The sequence below is a fragment of the Martes martes genome, assembly GCF_963455335.1.
Source record: "Martes martes genome assembly, chromosome: 4".
In the NCBI taxonomy this organism is placed as follows: Eukaryota; Metazoa; Chordata; class Mammalia; order Carnivora; family Mustelidae; genus Martes; species Martes martes.
The window spans coordinates 159678081-159698812 of record NC_137891.1 but is presented as its reverse complement, the minus strand read 5'-3'; the positions used below and the strand labels follow the sequence as shown (position 1 = coordinate 159698812).

At 57.1% G+C, this 20732-nt stretch overlaps 1 protein-coding gene across 2 annotated transcripts in view; it reads right to left on the bottom strand.

Moving 5' to 3' along the window:
* Nucleotides 1-20732, bottom strand: part of HIVEP3 (HIVEP zinc finger 3) — a gene marked incomplete at its 5' end in the record, with an annotated part of 56731 nt that overhangs the window by 6651 nt on the left and 29348 nt on the right. For both annotated transcript variants that reach the window (XM_080802163.1, XM_080802162.1), the window contains 2 exons: nt 891-977; nt 7330-7505. In XM_080802163.1, the coding sequence (XP_080658289.1) occupies nt 891-977; nt 7330-7505 (263 nt within the window). The remainder of the gene's footprint in view (nt 1-890; nt 978-7329; nt 7506-20732) is intronic.

Here is a 20732-nt window from a genome sequence, read left to right as displayed (position 1 = left end):
TGCACGCACACACGCACACACACACACACACACACACACCCTCTTTGTCACACTCCAAATCCTGATACTGATTTTAGGAAATCTGGTTAAAGGGTTGCTGTGTACAGGGGAATGCCCATGGCCTCCCTGACTCCCTTTGTCAGGGTGGGGAGGGGGAGACACTGCTGTCCACCCGCCAAAGTCCTTCTGGCCTCCTCCCTGGATGCCGTGGCTGGCCAGGGCCTTTGACCCCCATGCCCTCCTCTGTTGGGTTTTTTTCAGAAGTAGGTTCTAAAGTGCCTCTTGCTGATGGAGGACTTTGGCCAGGGTGCGGATCTGGGGCTGTGGGATTTGATGGGGAGGTGACAAGGTGCTGTCAGGTCTTGCTTGGGCTCTCTCGATAGCTTCCCAAGTTCTAAAAGACCCAGGTGTCAGGCTCAGGCCCAGAATGTGGAGGTGGGGGGTGGATGTGGAGCATAGGTACCCCCACCCTCTGCATTACCATGAGGATTTATGAGATAATCCCCAGCACGGGTTTACAACCCGCCAGACACATAGTAGGTGCTCAGTCAATGTTGACTACAATTACTCATGTGCTAGTGTATGCATCACACGTTGGCTGAGCACCTGCCTGCAAGGCATCAGGCACGCTGCCTCCTTGCTAGACCACAATGCATGCTCAGTGTGACGCAGCACGTGGACTTGAAGTGTATGGAGAGAAGGGGGTAGTCCCTCTGAATTTGACCTTTATCTCCCAGTAGATGGGAACCCTGGCTGGTGGGGAGGGCCCAAAAGCAAGCGGGAGAGGAGACAGCAGGGAGAGGACAGAAGGAAGGGGAGGAGCAGGCAGAGGAAGGAGGGGAGACGGTGAGGAGGGCACAGTGGGGAGGAGGGAGTTGGCAGTCCGGTACCTTCTTCGGCTTCCAGCTCCTCAAGCACCCCTGTCTCTTGGCACTTTTTGCTGTGGGCCTTCGACTTCATGTGCTTAGTCAGATTCCCTGGAAAGAAATGAGAATGGACTCAGGCTCTTGGCCGCAGGGCAGGGGGAGAGCGAAGGCCGGGGGCTCACTGATGCAGTGCCTGGCGGGCAGGCTGTGGCTTCGAAGACCCGTCAGGGCCCCGCCGGCTGCAGGGGCTGGGCAGGGGAGCCAGGACATCCCTGCGCCCGGGTGCTCAGGCTGGGATGTGTCCCACAGCCATAGTTCAGGACAGTGCTCAGGAGCTGGGGGAGGGAGGCAGGGGAGCGGGCTGGGAGACGGCAGAGGGTGTAATGAGGAAGTGAGATGCTGGTTAACAAACAAACAGAAATTAAAAAGACAACTCATGTGGAATAGGTTTTTCCTGCTTTGGGTTTAATTCTGGGCCCAGAACCTAGTGACTCTCATGGAGCAGGATTTCTGGCCTTCTCAGATGCTGGAATGCCTGGAGGGGCCCTGTTAACCGATGTGCTGGGTGGGTACTAAGGATGTCCTTCCAACTGAGGCCATGAGTGGGGCAGCCCACAGGGTTTGGGAGAAGAACCAGGACAAAATTACTGTTAGAAATGGAGAAAGAGCAGAAGGTATAGGGAAGTCTGCTGGACAGGGACCTTGAGGCACAAAGCCTTCCTTAGAGAAGTCATGGCCTGGGCCTCTCTTTCTCTCAGGCCACTGCGCCATGCAGACAAAGGCAGGGAGGGCTGGGCAAAGCTTCTGCCCACTCCACCCCTGCCTCTGCCCTAAGCGGTCCATCCAGCCCCGCAGCTGTGGGCAGGGGCAGCAATTCTGTGGGAGAGGGGAAAAGTTAGTGATACCTCTGTTCTCCCCCAGGTGTGCACAACATGTCACAGACCATAAACCTCTGTGGGCAGGAGCACCGGGGAAGGAGAGGCAGAGCACCCCAGTCTGCCCCAGAAGGATGCAGGCCAGAAGCCTCAGGATGCTCCTTTGAGCTCAGCAGCCACCTCTAAATGGTGAGGGTCTCACCATAGTTGGCAGATTGCTACATTCGCCCATGATCGTTCACGTAACAATCGTTAGTGACCCGAGTCAGGTGCTCTGTCTCACTGAGCTTATTAATTGGCAAGTTTGAATAGATGGTTGGAAGAGAACAGAATGGACACTCGAACAGATGCAGAGAGACCGGTGGGTGGATGGATGGATGGACAGATAGATGGGTTAGTGGGTAAGACGAAAAATGGGGTGAAGGAAGAAGGGGAAGAATGTGGACAGACGGACAGGACACTGGATGATCAGATGAGCAAATGGAGAGACAGATAGGGAGTGGATGGTTAGATAAAAAAAAAATAAATGGAAGGGTAGTTGGAAAATGGGCTAATAAACAGGTGGGAGGCTGGAGAACTGGAGAGGAGAGAGAGGCAGGGGTGAATGGGAAAGTGGCTGGTTGGCTTGCAAGGGTGAGAGGCTGTGTGCAGGAGGGGCAGACAGGAGGAAAAACGACTGGGCAGGTGGATGGAAGGATGGATTGGTGGGATGACAGATGTGAGAACGGGAGGGACAGACAGAATGAGAGAGTAAATGGAAAGCTATATGGTTAGGAAGACAAACTAGGAGATGGCAGAAATGGGTGGATAGGAGGACAGATGGATGGATGGGTGTGTAGGCGAAATAGAAGAGAGTCCGTGGGTGAGCCAAAGGGTGCTTCTTAATCATTCCGAGAATTTTAAGGAATCTGTAGGGTTTTGCTGAGAAGGCAATGGGAACCTCAACCCGGGATTCCCTAGGGTACACAGGTCAAGGGCAGTGGGAATGGAAGGGAACTTCTTTCCTCTTTCTTCCCTTACTCCTAGTCTGTGACTGTACCCTTCCCCCACTCAGAGTCTCCTCCTATAACCAGACAGAAACCTGGATCTTTTACTCCTGGCCAAAGGGAAAGCAGAGTCATAACTTCAAGAGGCACACTGGGGCCAGAGGGTCTCCAGAGGTCCCTATCTAACACTGGGGGCCTCTGCCCTCCCTGTCATGAGCAAGTAAGCCCTGAGTAGGATGTCGAGGGCTAGTGAAGGCAGCTGGGGTCTTCCAGGGGCCCAAGATATCCGTAGTCTCCTGAGGTTCTGGGACTGGCCCACTGTCCCCAGACCACAGAGGACTGTGCACACTGCCATCCTGGCTAGGACACTATTCATCATGCATGTTCCATCAGGAAGGTTTAGGTCTCTTTTCAGCCAAGGTAGGTACCGAGCACACAACGGGTGCACAGTCACCACACGGGGGCAATGCTCTCCTCACCACAGAAGCGAAGGGTTGGAAGGAACCTCCCAGACCTCGTAACCCAAGCACCACCGGCCCCGGGCGGGGGAGGGTGGCTTCTTGTTTCTGCTCTAACTCGGGGCAGTGACGCTGTTGGACATGATTACTGACTGTCTCAGCTGCTGGGACGCCCCGGGAGGGCTCCCACGGACCAGCACCGTGACCTCCCAGCAGGTGGGTTAGTAGAGCTAACCCCGTCTAGAAGCAGGTTCCGGGGCTCCAGGGGTCTCGCTCGCCGCACGCTAGCAGAATCGACTCAGGCTGGCCCAGGAGCTTGCCAGCCAGGGTCTGAGTTTGGGCCCCCCTGCTGGCTAGCTGCGTGCTCCCGGGCAGGCTTCTTAACCTTCTGAGTTCCCCGTTGCGGCAACTCTGAAGTCACACCTACCTCTCGGGGGTGCTGGGAGGAGCTGATGCTCACCTCATGGGACCCCCTTCCCTCCCGAGCCAAGAACCCACCCCTGCCCGCGTGACCACCCCTCCAGACTGGGTGCCAGGGATTCTGCCACAGGCCATGCTGGTCGTGGGGGACAGGGGGCGAATGGCTTCACCCTCTGGTCTGGGCTCGGGGGCTCCCAGGAGAAGGTGCCGGTGGCCCCTGGAGGCTGCAGGGAGGAGTCGGGGAGTCTGAGGGGACCCTGCCGGGACAGACCATGTGGTGTGGGTGACAGGAGACGAGGCTGACTGAGCAGCCCTGAGTGTCACCTGGTGCCCTCCCTGACCTCCCCTCCCTGGGGCTCTTCTGTGAATGCAGGGAGGTGTACCCCATGGCGGCAGGCATCTTTTCTCGGCTCGGACACCCCTTCTCTGTCGAGGGGCAGAGCCTCAGCTTGCCAGGCCGAGTCCACAGCTTCTCACAGTCGTCCCAGCCCCCACCCAAAGACCCCCCAGTCCTGGAATGAAGGAGGAAAGGCAAGTGGATGGAAAATGATGCATGTCTGGAAGAGAGGTGGGACCCCCGCCGAGGGCACCGGCCAAGGGCTCTGCCTCATTCAGCTTTGACCCCTCGCCCTCCTTCGGCCCCTGAGGGCCTGACAGACTGACGCCTGCCCACAGCTGTCATCGCTGTCCCCTGCGGCGACCGGCGCAAGGGCCTGTACATGGCACTGCCACCCCGCTGGCGTCTGGGAACCATCTGAGAAGAGGAAAGGGGATGCCCACACCTCCACAGGGACATCGTGGCAGCCTTTCCCACATGACCCCCTGAGACGCCTCTGCTCCCACCCAGGAGTCCAAGCTGCCGCCGCAATGTCTGACACGGAGACAGAGACACAGACAGGCAGACAGAGACAGACAGGAAGGGCTCCCTGGGCCTGGGCGCAGCCAGGTGGTGGTGGGGGGCGTCCCAAGGACCACTGGGCCCAGCCAGAGCCCAAGGGTGAGAGGGGAGGGAGGGTACGGCAGCCTGAAGGAAGCCGAGAGCCTTAGAGGAGGTGCCGGAGGTTCCTGAGTGATGGCTGAAGGCCCACCCCTCCGGGAAGACACGGGGCCCTGGAAAACCAGGAGCCTCAGCGTCCCGCGGCTTCCCTCAGTCCCTGTGCGCAGAGACAGCCAAGAGCAAGCTTCCTCTGCTGCAGCCGCCCACCACCCACCCCCGACCGGCCCCTCTCTGCAGTCACAGTTAGAGATGCCGCCATTTCAGATCCGCTTCCTGCTTTGGCTCTGAAGGTGTGGTCTTCCAGAAGCCTCTATGAGCATTTGAAGAGAGCTCAGAACGCTCCCTGATCACTGGCTGGGAACTGACCCTCCTGGGCCTGGCCTGCAGGCAGTGTGGGCGAGCCTGCACACCCAGGACTCCACAGCCCGGGGCGTGCGGAGTGTCTGCTGCCCCTCTGCTCAGGTTATGCCCTCCGGCCCCTCCGGGGCTCCATGCCAGTCCAGAGGGACCCAGGAAGGGACTGCGGACAGGCTTGGCATGGCCTCTAGTGAAAAGAGCTCTGGAAAAGAGATGTTCGTGCCAGGGACCAAACCTTTTCTCTCCAAAAAGGCAGGGGAAGCTGGAAGGGACCGTCTTTGGAGAGAGTGCTCTGGGTGGGAACCTAGATGGGTTTTTCTAGTCTCACATGGCAGGGGGAAGGCTCCCCAAGATGGTCCTCTCAGTGCTGGGCCCAGGTGAACTCTGGGTAACCCTGCGCTGGGATGTACTCTCAGGACTGGGGTCCTCACTCTGAGAGCAGAACGGGCTGGTCCCTGAACAGCCTGGAAACAGGGGCAGCCGCGGCGACCCACTCTGGAGGCCACCCGATAGGCCGCCCGAGTTTGCCACTCCTTCCAGAGAAGGAGGATCTGCTCACTGAGAGGAAGATGATGGGGGTGATGCCCTGAGGTGGGGGTCCTGGGTTCGTAGTACAGCTCTAGTGTTAGCAGTCACTTGGTTTGCGGGGACTGACTTTCTTCAAGGGTGTTTTGGACAAGTGGCTTTTTATTCTGTTACCAAATTATCAGTCAACTATTTCTATCTCTCTTCCTCCATAAAGTTCCACTGGCTGCCTAAGGCCAGAGGGAGTGGGGCTGTAGGGGACACAGCGGGGACAGAGCTTACATCCAGGGCCAAGGCACGCTGGGTTGTGCTGCCTTGGACATAGCAGGACTCTGGGGCTAGACGCACCCGTGAAGTGGGTGGCCAGGTACCAGGTCTACCTGTCCTCTCTGGGGACCCTTTGGAACATTGTTTATGAGACGCCAAGGGAGAAGAAGATTGGAGAAAGAAAGTGGGAGAGAGGGTGCCTCCATGCCACCCAAAATGTAGGTGGGAAAGTTTGAGGCCCCCTGAGAAGGACAGCCAGAGGATAGAGGAGGGCAGGGGTCGGTGAATGGGGTTAGGCGAGCAGAGATGGAGCTCGGGCAGAGAGGGGCCAGGAGCCCGGGGATGTGGTAAGCTGCCCCCGGACCCAGTCCAGAGAGAGCCAAGGGGGCCAGCAAGAGGAAGAGGAAGGGAGGAAGGCTGGTGAACTCTGCAGGGCTTGGTCTGGCCTCTCTGGCTGGGAGCAGCTTGACCAACAGAAGAAAGATCGACCAGGGCACAGCTGAATCTGCTCTTGGGTTCTGTCTGCGGAAACGCCACACGGCTCCAGTGGGGGCCAGCATAGGGGCCCCCCCACTTGCTCAAAGGAGGAGGCAGGGCCCTCATGCCCAAATCCTGACCCAAGAATCTGCAAAGCACAAGAGGCTGAAGCCATCAGGGGGGTTGAGAGCCCCAGCCCTTCCTCGGCTTCCCCTCTGTCCCTCTGCTCAGCTACCAGGAAGCGATGCGCAAGCCACCGCGTCTTCCCTGCCTGGCCTGCGGGAACGGCGCAGGTAGGAGCCTGGTCCAAGTCCCAGGGACTAGGCCCCACTTGTTCACCCCAGGGTCCGGGCAGCTGCAGCGGGACACTTCTTCCTTTCTCAGGCGACAGCTAGAGCCCGTGCTGAGCCTGCCTTGGGGTGTGGCTGGGGCCACAGGTCGGGGCCACCAGCCAGGGCAGGGGGGAGGCGAGTGGGCCTGGGCTGAGAGCTGCAGAGGGGCCGGGTGGGTGGGCGTGAACATGGTCTGAGGGGTGAGGGGGGTGGAGGCAGGGGCGAGCTCTGCCATGAGAAGTGACCATGTGAGTGTTCTATGTGGCTCGGAGTGGAATGGAGTTCCGAACGCAAAAGTGGTGGTGACAAGTGTGGATGCTAGAGCTCGCCTGCTCGGTGGATCGAGGGCGAAGGAGACAGGCTCGGTGGATCGAGGGCGAAGGAGACATGCAGCAGGACGGGGCGGGGTGGGGGGGTGGGGGGGGTGGGGGGGTGGGGTGGGTGGTGGTGAGGAGAGAAAATCAAAACCAGGAACCGTGTGCAAGAGCGCCACCTGGCGGCCACGGAAGCAGGCAGGCGGAGGGGCTGTGTGGGATTCAAGAGGACAGGCTGGGGCATCTGGGGGGTGCGGGGTTGGGGGGGGAGCTGCCACGGCCCCGTCTGGAGCGGGCTGCACAGCTGGCCGCTGGGGAGCCCGGGCAGTGGGGGGACAGGGAGGGGCCCAGGCCCCAGGCAGAGCAGGTCCGGGCCTCTGAGCTCTGAGCTAGGGCTCCCAGAGGGGAGCTCCCTACAGTGGGCCGGGGCAGTGCTCCAGCTGACTGTCTCTTACCTTTGGTTTTAAAAGCAAAGTGACAGTGCTTGCACACATAGGGCCGGACGTCAGTGTGGGTGCGGATGTGTTTCTTCAGCATGCTGGGCTTCTTGCAGCGAATTCCACACTCCTCACAAACATATTTCCCTCGGCCGCGGCCTCGCACATATACATACTCTTCGTTTGATTTGTACCTATGAGCAACAGGCGTCATGGTAAAGGAGAAAAAAAAAAGGAGGAGAAGAGGCTGGTTCCCACCTCAGAAGACGCACACGCTTCCTAGGTACCTCCAGCCCTTCACGGATACTGGGCGAGAAGGACATAGACCAGAGAGAACCGTGTGGGGGCAGGGGGCAGGGAGTCGCCCTGGGGATCCACCATGGACCCCTTGCACCTGCCGTGCCTCGGCCGCATACAGCTGCCCCCTCTCTTCCCTCCAGAGGCAGCAGGTCCTGTGTTTCCTGCCGGGAAGGGAAGCCACAGGTTCACGGAGCGCCTCTGCCCCAGAGCCAGCCTTGGCCCCAGGCTCTGCCTGCAAAGGACGGCCCCTCTGGGCCATCAGAGTCACAACGCGGGTGAGGGAAGGTGACAACCACACTCCAGCGGCTCCAGCGGCTACCATTTGCCGAGGGCTCCCTCTGGGCCCACACTTTACACAAATTAAATCACAACCATGAGCATGAGCTCTTAAGAGCCTAATGCTCAAAGTCCCGCAGCCAGAAAGGTATGGACCTAGGATCTGAACCTGCCTGCTCCAAAGCCTGCCCATCTCCCAGGAGGGGCAACAAGTGCTAAAACAGCCCATTCGGAAGCCGCCAGGACACCGGGGTGACAGGAGGTATGCGGGACCGCTGTCGCGTCCCTATTTGGAGAGTCAGAAACCAAGAGTCCTGCGCACTCTCCCCGACCACATCTCCTCATGAGCTGTAAAGCTCTCAGGACCCAGATTCCAATCACCTTGCTCCCAGGGACCCTCCGGGGTCACCGCATCAGGGCCCAAAGCTTTCCTAGGGCAGCTCCTGGGGCAGCCAGCCTGCCTGCCAGGCCTCAGAGCCACCAGGGCTCTTGGACCTGAACCAGAATGGTCTTATTTCCACCAAGAAGGAAGCCCACGAGGCTCACACGCTACAATCCTCATCAGAATGCCTCGCTGTCACTGATGCTACAGCGGCGCCCATCTCCCCACTGAGGCAGGAAAGGCTCTGTTGGGACTGGGAGGCTGGTTCCTGGTGTGATTCCAGGACAAGAGCCTTCCGATGCATGAGGCCGGGGGGCAGGGGGGGTCTGACGGCATGGGCGCCTTAGGGGAGGTGCAGCCTCTCGGCCTCCTGAGCATGCCCCCTAGCACCCAGCAAGGGGCCTGCCTGTGCCCCACACTCAGGCTACACAATAGGTCCTGGCCCAGTGGTCTTGGCTCTCAAACTCGGGGCAGGCACAGGGGGCAGGGAGGTGGCTAGGAGAAGGCGAGGCAGTGGGGACAGCAGCTGGGACTCAGTCCTGCTCTCTAGGGACCATCAGCTTCTGGCTAAGAGGATGTCACAGGATGACCTGAAAGAGGGGACTCTATGGGAGGGAGCCAGCAGGCGGTGACGGAGTGATCACACACACACACATAGCCATACGCACATACACACTCACACCTACCGCCTCCACACACTCACACACACACTCTCACACACGCACTGCTCTCCACGAGTCCCTGAGGGCCCTGGTATTTGTCAGCTCCTTTTGGCCAACCAGTGCCTCTCCTGTTGTCTGAAACCACCTTCCCTCCTTAGAGGCCCTGACCAGCTGGTGGTGGGCACCCTGTTCTCCGCGGAGGGGCCGACTTTCACCTGATCCAGGGCAAAGTGACATCTTATGTTCAAGGGGAGGAGGGGAGGGCCGTGGGTGTGACAGGGAGAGATGATTCTTATCACTCTTATGAAGAACCCTCTATGGGCAAGCCCCGGAGACAATGGTTCACCCTCACGCAGCAGGATGCCTCAGGGCCACCAGGGACCCAAACCACACCCTGATTTTAAGTCCTGAGTCCCTCTATGGCCCCCCGGAACGCAGTCTAAGACGGAGTGGGCTCCCTTTTCCCAGCCGGAGAAGAAAGAAGTGAGAATGGATTGGTTTCTTCTTGGCACTGGAGGCTCTGCCAACTGGATCCTAACCTCCACTCGGCCCAGCCTGACGGGTCCATGACACCCCCTCCCCTCCAACATCCAATGTCAAAGGCGTCCCTCGGTGCTCCCCTGCCCTCCCCCCAACTGCTGTGCTGGGCATTATGAGCTAGGCCCACCGCCACTCTGATCCTCCTGTATCTGGACCCTGCCCTATGCTCGAGCCAACTCAGTGTCAGTACTAGAGTCTGTGACCTGTGGCTGCTCTCAGACCCCCTAGTTCTTCCCCACAGCAAGCTTAGACCACAAGTGGTCTTCCCTGGCTCACGCTTGCATGTGTGAAGAAAGGCACAGGTGTGCACACACATACACATAGAAAAAACTCTGTTTGAACTTTCGAGGGTTGTGCCTTGATTTGGGTGCCTTGGCCATGGAAGGTGTATATAACCTGTTGGGGAGCACAAGGGGGCTTGGAGGGCCCAGAGAGGACTGTGAGAGATGGAGGCAGGAAGGGGGAACTCTAGGCAGGGACCAGAAACAAAGGCAAGAGGGGTTAAAAGGCCTGATGGACTTGGTGGGGAGAGCAGATAAGGTGGGATGGGCAGGACGGACAGGATCTCCATCCCCATCAGCCCTGAACGCCACGCTAAGAAGTTTAGACTTGATCAAAGATAAAGGCTCAGAGAAAAGATGATTCCCTGGCACCAAGAGGAATGGTCTGGAGGGGGAAGAGACTTCGAGTTCCCACAAGAAGCGCGTGTTTTAGGACAGAGGGCCATCGGATGGGGTAAGGGTCACAATGAGGCAGAAACCAAGATCAAAGTATTCAATGTGGCTGGCTCAAGTGATACCACCCGTGGGCATGGAGAGGAGTGATGCAGGACCCCAAGCCTTTGCTGAGAGTGAGATGCCCATGAGGAAGACGTGAAGAGATGCCCAGGGCATGGCTGGAAATCCTCGGGACTCACGACGGGATGTGCGGATTTGTAGGGAGGAAGACGACGGCTCAGGAGAGGATTGAAAAAGAGAAGAGGGTAGTGTGAGGGTCTAGGAGGCTCCCCAATGTTGGGGGGCAGAAACACAGCCCCAACACACCTACCCCCCAAGCAGCAACTTCCTGGGAGCTCAGGAGGTTTGGAAGCCAAGAGAACGGGACTGAAGCGGCAGCAGCCACCTGCTCCAATGTCCTGGAGAAGGATGGTTCCCTAGGAGGAAGGGCCCCAGGAGGAGGAGGGGCCCCAGGACTTGAAGAGCGTGGTCCTGGCTGAATGGCCCAGAGCCTATGACTTCTCTACTCCTTGAAGGCTGAGACTGGGATTCGTACAGCTCAACACTCTGTGGTTCCCAAAGGGCCCAGCCCAAGGTCAGGCATGGGGCCGCCATCCAGTGTGGGCCGGATCCTCCCCACCAGCTCAGGACCAGCCTCTTCTTCCCCAACAGCTCCACAGCCTCTGCCTTCTGGCACATTCTGCCATCATGAACCACACGCTCACCAGTCAACCAACAAACCCACCAACCAACCTCAAAGCCTTGCTGGACCCCAACCTACTCCATTACTGCTCCCTCTGCTCCCTTTCTCAGCCCAAACCAGGGAAGGGCAGCCCAGGTCTGCTCTCCCTGCCTCCTCCCCATGCCCACTCCTGAGTCGCCATGATTCTGCTTCCCTGGCCAGCTGTCCTTGCCAAGGTCACATGTTGCTAAATCCAAAGGACAGCTGCCTTTTCCTGTCTGCCCTTTTGCCCGCTTTCTAGAGGCTCCTGCCTGGCTTGGCGATGCTTAGCTGCAGGCTCCTCCCTTACCCCTTTCCCTTGCTGCCACTCCCCAGGCTCCAGCCCTCACTCTTCTCCCCTCACCCTTCCCAGGTTACGCCCTCTGCACACGCCTGACTTTCCACCTGAACGCCAATGGATTCCCTGTGCTCTCCACGTCTGACTCCCTGCTGTGCATCCAGGTGTCCCCTCAGTCTCTCTCCTGGTGGTGGTCAGGCCCCTCCCGCCCTGCACACCCAGAAGCACGTTTCCACATCCCCTCTCCAGCACCCTCTCCTCCTGGGCACCGGTCTCCACAAGCAGAACACACACGTGTATGGCTAGTGAAGCCGGTGGCCAAGTCTTCCTCTCTTCCACACGAGAGCAGTGGAGGGAGTGGGCCCTGACATGCTCTGTCATGCTCCTCCCAGCCTGGGGAGATGCTCCTCCACCTCCGTCAGGATAAGGCCCTGTCCCTGCACGGGCATGCCACCAGGCCGGCTACCTCTCCAGAGCCCTGACCCCTGCACCTTCCCACCAACCATGCCAAACCTCACTGGGAGCCACAAAGGCCCTTTCCTCCAGCCTTCTGCCCTCCCCAGCACCACCCCCCTACACCTGCCCAGCTCCTCGGCTCCTTCAGGGCTTTGCCAAAAGCTCCCTTCCTCCGGAGCCCTCTCTTAAACCTCTGAGCCTGGGGGTCCCCCCCGCTCCTCCTTCACGGCACGGTCAAGCTGCGTGCACTGGGATGGCCTTCTCAACGTGTGTAGTCCCTATTATCCCAGCTGTTGGTACATCCCCAGGACTAAGCACAGCACCCGACCCCCAGCAAGGGCTCAGCACTCCTCAGCTGCCCATAAGAAAGCCAGACCAAGGCCTTCTTTCCGGGACTGCTCTAATCAGACTCTCAGCCATGACATCCTCTCTCTATGAGGCTAGAACGTAGGCTCAACACAATGCAGTGGCCTCTCCACAGGCATGGCACCTAGCCAGTCCCTCCTAGTCAGTACCTCCTAGCCACGATGGACAGGCCGAACTCTCTCCAGTCCCTGGTAAGAACTATTCTGCTCACAGGTCAGTACGAGACCTGGGTCCGAGTTCCCGCTGCTGTTCAAATTTGTTGGGTGACCTTGCATCAATCAGTCCTACTCCTTGGACACAGTCAATCTTCATTGCCCTAAGATACGCCAAGCCCTGTCACATGCCTGACCTCAACCGGTCCTCGCATCAGCCTTTTACCATTGTCCTCATTTTACGGAAAAGGGAACCAAGGCCCCAGGAGTTTCAGTGACGTGGCCGAGTCAGCCAGTCAGTGAGCTCTCCCCCCAGCTCCCCAGCCCCGCACAGACGTGCTGCACAAATACTTTTCGATGATGTTGATGTTTCCTTAGCACTTTCCTTCTCCAGGATTCCCAGGGGCCCGCGACACGGCAGACAAAGAAGAACAGCATCATTCTCTACCCAGCCCTTCCTGAAAGGGCCGCCAGCTCTGGGTGGGACCCACAGGTGTTGACAGCTACAGAAAAATGCCTTGCAGAAAGCCAGGGCAGGAAACCAGAAAACCGTGGTGGGGCCCTGAGGGGAACAGTTCTGCCTCCCAGGTCTGCTGGCTCCTCCCCATTGCCCCAAGGCTGCCCTTGACTAAGAGGGGGAAGTGACACCCCCCTGCCCCTCCACCAATTTGGAGGCCACAGACAGTCCCTGCCGACAAGCGTGGTTGCAGCAGACTCACGGCTCCCGGGATAGGGAGTCATTTCTCTGAGCCCTACCACCTGCCTGTCTTCTGCTCCCCTGACAAGCCAGAGGTGTTAGCCAGTGTCGGAAATGTTAAGTTTTGTCCTAGACGGATAGCTATTTCTGTGGAGTCCAGAATGCTTTGGTTAGAGGGATCTCGAGACCAGAGGCCCATAGTCAGGCTGGCCACACAGCAAAGGAGCTGTGCAGAGCACGGCTGGTTGGACCGTGGCGGTAGCACCAGAGGGGGGTCCCAGACCCCTGCCTCCTGGATGCAGCTTCTTGGTTCTGCTGCCTTGGGTTGAGCAAAGAGCAAGACTGCCAGGAGGGGCGTGGAGGTGCCAGACTCTGCCAGGTCTGGTTTTGCTCTTACGCTGCAGCAGTCAGACTCACGGACTCAAAGGAAAGAGCGAGAATCTCAAGCAATCCCCGATCCAGGGAGTCTTATTATAGTCCTCTGATAGAGAAGGAAACAGAACCAGACAGGTCAAGTGTGTTGCCACAGCTACAAGGCAACTACAGAGTGGTGAGGCAGAGCCTGGACCCCAGGTCTGACCCCAGAGGACAGAGGACACAGCACGACCTGCCTTCTCTTCCAATCCTGCTGCCAGGGATGTTGAGCCGTCTGACTGGGAACGCTTGTGGCTCTAGACTTTTCAGCGGCTTTTCTGAAGCCTGCAGCTTGCGCCAAGCTCCCCCGAGCTCAGTGTACACGGCGCACCCTCCGCTCCAGACCCCGGAGTCTGTCACGGTGACAGGGGAGCCATGCTTGGCTCTGCTGATGACGAAGACTCAGCAAGGAAGCTGCTCTGTGCGGGAGTGAGCTCCCTGTCACTAGCACTGTTCGCCCAGAGGCCAGAGGGAGCCTGGAGCAGGTGGAAGTTCAAGGGTGCTGCATACCCACGCCGCGTCCAGCACCGTGAAGCCTGCTTACTCCTATGATGGCGCTATAAGATGGACATAGTTATCCATTAAGTATTTCATATTTATTCCAATAAACATAAATATATTTATTCCTGACCAAAGGGAGGCTCAGGGCACAAGGTGGGAGGCTGGCAACATGACTGAGTGGGCAGAGGAGGCATGGGGGGAAGGGCTGAGGTGGGCTGGAAGGCAGGACACAGTCCCTCTCTAAAGGGACAGGGGTTACACCTTTCCAGCCAAGGGTTGCAGGATGCTGTCAGATCTTCCAGGTTTTCAAGAAAACCACAAATACAGATTTTTAATAATATGCGTCTACTCGTATATAGCTTTTCCTGGGTACCCAACACTATTCTAGATGCTTCATATGCATTACTTCATTTAAACTGCATAGCAGCCCATTAAGACAGGGGCTCTAATCATTCTCATTTACACAGGATAAACTGGAGTCACAGAGAGGTTAAGTAACCTGCTCAAGGCCACACAGCCAGTAAGTTAACAGAGCGAGAATCTGATCCCAGGTCACACGTTACAAAGTTCAGGTGCTTAACTGCTATGCAATGCTGACTAACACTTGAAATCACCTGTTTCAAAAGACAATTCAAGGCACATAAAATAGAAGAAGAGGCAGATTCGGCGCAGAGCTAAACTTCTGGTTCTAAGTAATTTCCCCAAGGTCACGAAGCTAGGGGGGGGGCCTGTCTGACCTTCAAGTCCACGACTTTTCTCTCCACCAAGCTGCATTTTTCTTCTAAATGAGGGTGTGAACTCTGTGGCTTCAAGTTACCTTCCTAATCCAAGCTCTCTGAGGCTGTTCTGCAGCTCTGTTACTGACTTTTCCATAGATTATTAATATTTTATAATTAAACCCTCACCAATCCTCCGAATTTGCATATAATCATGCCAAGCAAGAGGAAGAGGTGATGCAAGGTGTGCCCGTTGCCGCTCTGAGTCCCACTTTTGCAGGGAGCCTGTGTTCCCCGAAGTGAGGTTAGAGTCGGTTCCCAGAGGTCACTGTGTCCCCAAAGGTCCCGCCACAGCGGGCCCATCAGTGTGTCCGCAGAGACACGCTGCACTCGTGGTGCAGCCCAAAAGGAAGGGATGCGGGAAGAGGAACAAGGGGCCGGTGGTCCAGCCCACTGAGCTGCGTATCTGTTACAAATACTCAGCTGCTAAGAGGTAGGGAACACATCCCTCCATGAGAAGTAAACCAGGGAGGCCAAGCTCTGGGCCACGGGGGGACGTGCCCACCGGGTTCTCGGGGCATCCTGGACTCTCCTTCTTCGGGGTTCTGCAGAGATGACATTCCATCACAACATCTGGGGCTGAGGCGGCCCTTAAGGCACGGTCCAGGGACAGGCCTGCTGGGCCAGGAATTCCATAGCCGGTCTGTAACCGGAGCGCAGGCTCAGAGCCCACCTGCGGGCTGTCTATTTTAAGCCAGTGTTCTGTGTATTTACTCAACGGTAGTGACCAAGGCCCGGTCTGAGCCTGAGGCTGGACCAGGGCCAGGAATACAAAGCTAAATAAAACTTGGACCTTGGTCTCCAGAGTGAAGAACAGATACTTCAAGATCATGAAACAAAGAGGAACAGTAACTCCGATCATGTACAAAATGCTTTGGATGATCAGGGTGTGTCTTAGGTGGTTTTCTCAGAAGAGATGCTTTTCCTTTGGTAACTGTGGGGAGCCCGAGCCAGGGCAGAGGCGGGAGGACAGAGGACACAGGTTGGAGGTCGGCTGGCATAACAGAGGCAGGAGAGAAGCGGGTCAAAGAGCCTTCGTTTCCATCTTGCAGAAGGACTTCCACTACTGGAGCAAGTCCTTGTCTATTTCACAGGCTTGCCTTTGTGCCTCTGGGCCATTTCCTTGGTTTGACTGTAATGAGTTTCCATTCTTGGGGGCACATCAGCAGACAGCATCAGCTTTCTGGGCAACAGCAGCAGTTCTGGGGACTGACCAGGCCAGAGCTAAGACCAGGAGGCGTCTTTGATTCTAAAGACATTGGTACGATTCGTGGAGATGTTGTGGAGTGAACGACCAAGGGCAGACACCCAGAGCCACCAAGCCGGCACCGCGCCTGGGCCCATGCCAGCTGGGGTCAAAAGAATGCGGCCAAAGGCCCTGTTTCCGACCAGACAGGGAGATTAGGGAGAGAGTGGCAGGAAGCCAGAAGCTGGGCCTCTCATGTTCGGAGAAGTGAAACTGCCAAAGAGGTGCTCACTCCCTAGATGTGCGCAGATACGGAGCTGCTTCAGCTTTCGGCAGGCCCTGGCCTGCAGGGTTCTAGAACAATGACTTTCATACAGTGCTCAGGACTCCCAGAGGCCTCCCCCTCCACACTGAGCTGTTTTTCAGAGGAGGCATCTAGGCAAACTGAACCTTGTAGCAAAAAGCTCTGTGGGTTTCAAAACATTGAAAATTACTCTTATAGAACATCCATGCTTGGAAGGACCTTAAAACCTCCGACTTCAGGGTGGAGGAGGGGCCTTGTGCAGCCTCTGATGCGGTCATGGTCAGGAGGATCCCATTCCGCCCTCTCCCAGGGCTGCATACGCCTGGGTACCTGGGGGGTCTCACGGTTTCTGGGCAGCTCTTCTCCTACTAAAGCTAAAGAGGTCAGCCTGTGCTCCCACCTGCAGCCCGAGCTCCGGCTAGTGCCCCTCTTCTATGTGACAGTCTCCGAAGGGGGCCAGTTCACCCAAGACTGCTCTCCTGCAGGCCTGTCATTTCCATCGCCCCAGGCTACGCCACTCAGGATGGATGCTGGAGGCCTCCGCAGACTGCCCCAGGCCCCTCCGTGTTGTCCTTCGTCAGAAGGAAGGGCTGCTACCCCCAGGGCCCTTGGGTGGGGCTGAACCAGCCCAGCTGAAGCCGGACTCTAGTCTCAGTTCTTCCCACCTCCTTTCCTTGTTCCCCAGACAGGAAGCCAGCCCAGAATGGGGACAGGACCAGATCCTGGAGACTGAATGCCTGCCTTACTCTTGATGAAAAAGCAGCGACAAGAAAGTCAGCCAGGGTTCGAGCGGTCAGCTTTTATCACGGGAGAGGGCTGTTGTCTGTTGAGTGCTCGCTCTGTGATAGGCACTTTTCCCAGGAATTCTACTGTGGAAGCCACGGCACAATTCTGTAGGACCCGTGGTAGGAACTGAGGCGGGAGGGTCGTGTTGAGGCTGGCTTGAAAAGTCTCAGATGCCAACACAAAGGCTGGGCCTGTGTCTCGCAGGCGGCGGGGGCTGGGGAGGGCTGTTCAGTGAGGGCTGTGTTCTGGAAGCACACGCGGGGGCTGCGGCTAGAAGGGTCGCTGACCAAGGCCGTCTTCTAGCAGCAGCGGCTGAACTGCGTGTATACACTAAGTGACTGATTAATGCTTGTGAGTCAATGGCTAAGACCACTGTGCCACCTTGCTCGTGATCTGTGAAGTGTCAGTGTTTCCAGAGCAGACACATATATGCACTGAGATGCAAATCAGGTGAGAAAAGGCTGCGATGTATATTCCTATCTCGCCCTCAATGCAAGTTCTCAGCCTGGTCCTCTCCCCCTAGTAACAGCTTTCCCAGGGGCAGAGAACGGCAGCAGTAAAGAGAATCAGGCCTAGGAGCCAGAACTGCCAAGGTTGAAGCCAGGCTCTGCCCCTCATTAGCTGTGTGACCTTGGGCAGGTTACATAACCTCTCTGTACCTCAGTTTCTTCATCGGTAAAATGGCAATGATGTCCTATTTCTTGAGCTGGGACTAACAGAGCATAGTGACGTGGGCATATTCAGCTCATGGACTATATACTTAGGACTTGGATTGCTTTTTATATGTATGATACATTTCCTTTTAAAAATTGCTGAAAAGTAATAGTACACACTCACAGGGTCCTTGCGAGGTTAACTTCGTTAATCCAAGTCACGTGCATAGAACAGCACCCAGCACATACAGAGGGCTCTGTCAGTACTTGCTCTCTCCCTCTAGCACTTGGCCATGATAGCCCTCATGACAGTTAAATTTATTCTTCAACAATGTAAGGAAAACCAAATGGCCCAGTTGTCCATCGACTGAGAAGCTTGGAGATGTCCCCTTCCCTTCCGATCAGAAAGGAGGCCAATGGTTCAGTGCTGTGATGCCACCCATCTGTGGCCACCCATGGGACGGCTGATGGAATAGCAGGCAGTCACGATGGAGGTTCCGCCATCTCCTCCTCCCTCGCCGTGGCCAGGTCTGCAAAGCAATCCCACACATGCTGACGGGGATGCCCGTGCCCTGGGAAGCCGGTCACGACCACAGCCAAGGTGATGGTGGTGAGGAACAAGACGGAGCTGCTGACTTGGGACGTGAAGCATTCCAGCATCCAAACTTTGATGGTGATCACGCGGCCGAAGCAGCTTCAGTTTCCCCTATGATGAACATGATCCATGCCACAGGGACCTCGACCAGTCTTAGACTCCGGCTGTCCACCCACGTGAGACTACTTGCGAAATGGAAATCGGGAGGACGGAAGGATCGAGGTGCGGAGAAAGAAAATGCAGGGGAGGAAGAAGCCTCAGTGAAGTCAACCAAAGCGTTAGAAACCCGATCAGGATAATACGGGCACAAAGTGGGCAACAGCTTTCAAGGGAATTCCAAGTTTAAGAATAAAGGGATTTGGTTATTTGCATTTGAAAGCCGCAAACCAGGACTCCACCAGCTGGAGGGACCTTGCTGGCTTTGACTGGGGACACAGAGTCTTTCTCCAGCCCATCCTCTTCACCCCAAGGCCATCACGGTGGCCCAGTTAGTGCCCTGGCCAGGGGAGCGTGGGAAGGAGGGGTCACAGTGCAGCTGGAAGCAGGCATGGCCTGGTCAAGGACAGTCCGACCTCCTGCCTGATGACCACATGGCATCTGGCCTTCAGTTAAAAAGTTCAACGCTCTGGACAGTTCTTAGCAAGACAGATAGAACAGACACTCTGCAGAGAGGTAGGCAGGGTGGGAACCGTGGCGATCAGAGCTCATCCATGAAGATCCCACCGAGCACTGCTGCCCCAGCTCAGCCGGCCTCTGGAAATGCCATTTCTATGAAATTGAAATTGTCAGAGGTGACAAGGTGCGTGGGGCAGTCAGCAGAGAACACTTCGTGTGTCCCCAGCACGGTGAAGCTGACTGTGGCCAGGGGCTGGACGGGAGAGAGCAGACCCACGGCACATGAAACGAGGTGGAGGCTCCTAGGGACCTGGTTCTTTTGAAACCCTCGAGTGCAAATGAAGGGAATGGAGAAGTTTCTTAACTCCCTGGAAAAGTTCCTCACTTGGCTGAGCACCGTCCCTCAGACAAGGCAGTTGCCTCGATCCCTTGCCCTTAGATGCCTGACAGCCTTCCTCTCCGGGAGCCAGGTACCCTGAGTGTGGGACCCCCAGTCTCACCCTCAAAAGATCACAGCTTCAGAAGACACTTATCTTCCGGTGGGGTAGGAAGCAGCACCTCTTTGCCTATGGGAGCCTTAGATCACCTTTACGGTCAAGGTGAAGTGGAAAGTCTCCAGTCTGATGGGGCTGCTGAGGACAGCTTTGCCTGTGGCTACTGGACTCAACACAACTATTGAGCCATTTCCTGCTCCGGAGAGACAACAACAGCAACAATAGTAACGACTGAACAACTGTCATTGCGGGGCTCCTCTATCCCTTACTAGAAATCAGCGAGGTGCGTAATGTCATGCCTCTTTTCAGATAAGGCAGTGGAGGATCAGAGAGGTAACGTAACTTGCCCAAGGTCACACAGCCAGTGGGCAGCAGAGGAAGGGCACCCAATCCCCAAAGCTCCTCTCTGGCCCCCACACCCTTCTAGCTCTCAGGGCTGGAGAAGATGCTGCTGATCGGGTGACTGTTCTCCAGAGCATGGAAGGAGAGAGGGAAAGGGGGGAGATGTCCAGCCCTTACCATGGGCCCCAGGGGAAGCATCACCATCAGTAGCATCTCCATGCACAAGCATTTGAGGCGGGGTCCACTCAGGGCCTGACCCTGGGCACATGTGAGGGTAGCCGCAGGGTCTCCCCAGGAGCTTGCCATGCAGGTGGCCGAGAGTCAGGCACCCTAGTGCATGGGGTGTGGAGGAAAGAACACAGATTTGGAGCCGGTAGGGCTGGCTTTGAATCCCGGCTCTGCTCCTCAGGACCTAAGTTGAGAAGTCCCTTTGCTCCTCTGAGCCTCTCATCTGCAGATTGGACACATGTGTGTATGTGTCTACATAGGTAACTGTGACTTAGCAGGTGGTGACGAGGGTCAGGAATGACAGTTTTGGAGAGCTTAGTGCTCCATTCTGTACTGTGGCACAACAGGCCCTCAGCAAACTTGGGCTGTCGTTACTGCAAGTGGTGATGGTGAAGGGTGGGCTCCGGGAGGGTGACTGGGGTTGGGACAGGGCTCAGCCCAGGGGACCGTGTGCCGCACCTCAGCAGGTGTTCCCCAGAGCTGAAGTCAGCCACCTGGGGTCCCCCCGACCCGAAAGCGTGCAGAGGGAGGGCTGCCGGGGAGAAGGCGCATGGGGCCAAAGTGCCACCTGGCTGTGGGAGAACGAGGCTCCCCGCAGGGCTGGAGAATGCTCAGTCCTGGGTGCAGAAGAGCAAGGAACCTTCTCAGCAGGCCGGGTGCTGACCAAGAAGAGTTCCAGAGGCAGAAGAGGAGCCCTCAAGAGGGTCTAGCTACACTCTGAGAACAGATCCCTCAGAAAGGTTTTAAGTAAGTTGACCCCAGGTGTATGAGGGCCTGTGGCTTCCCCAAGGTCGCTTGCACAGACATCAACAGCAGAGCCAGGACCCACGGCAGGGCTGATGTGACCAGGCGTGTCCTCATTACAGGCGACCCGGCGCTCCCCACACACTTTCCTGCACTAGGCCCGGTGCCCAGTAGAGAACTGAGTCAACACACAGTGTCTCCAGAAAGCCCTGGGCAC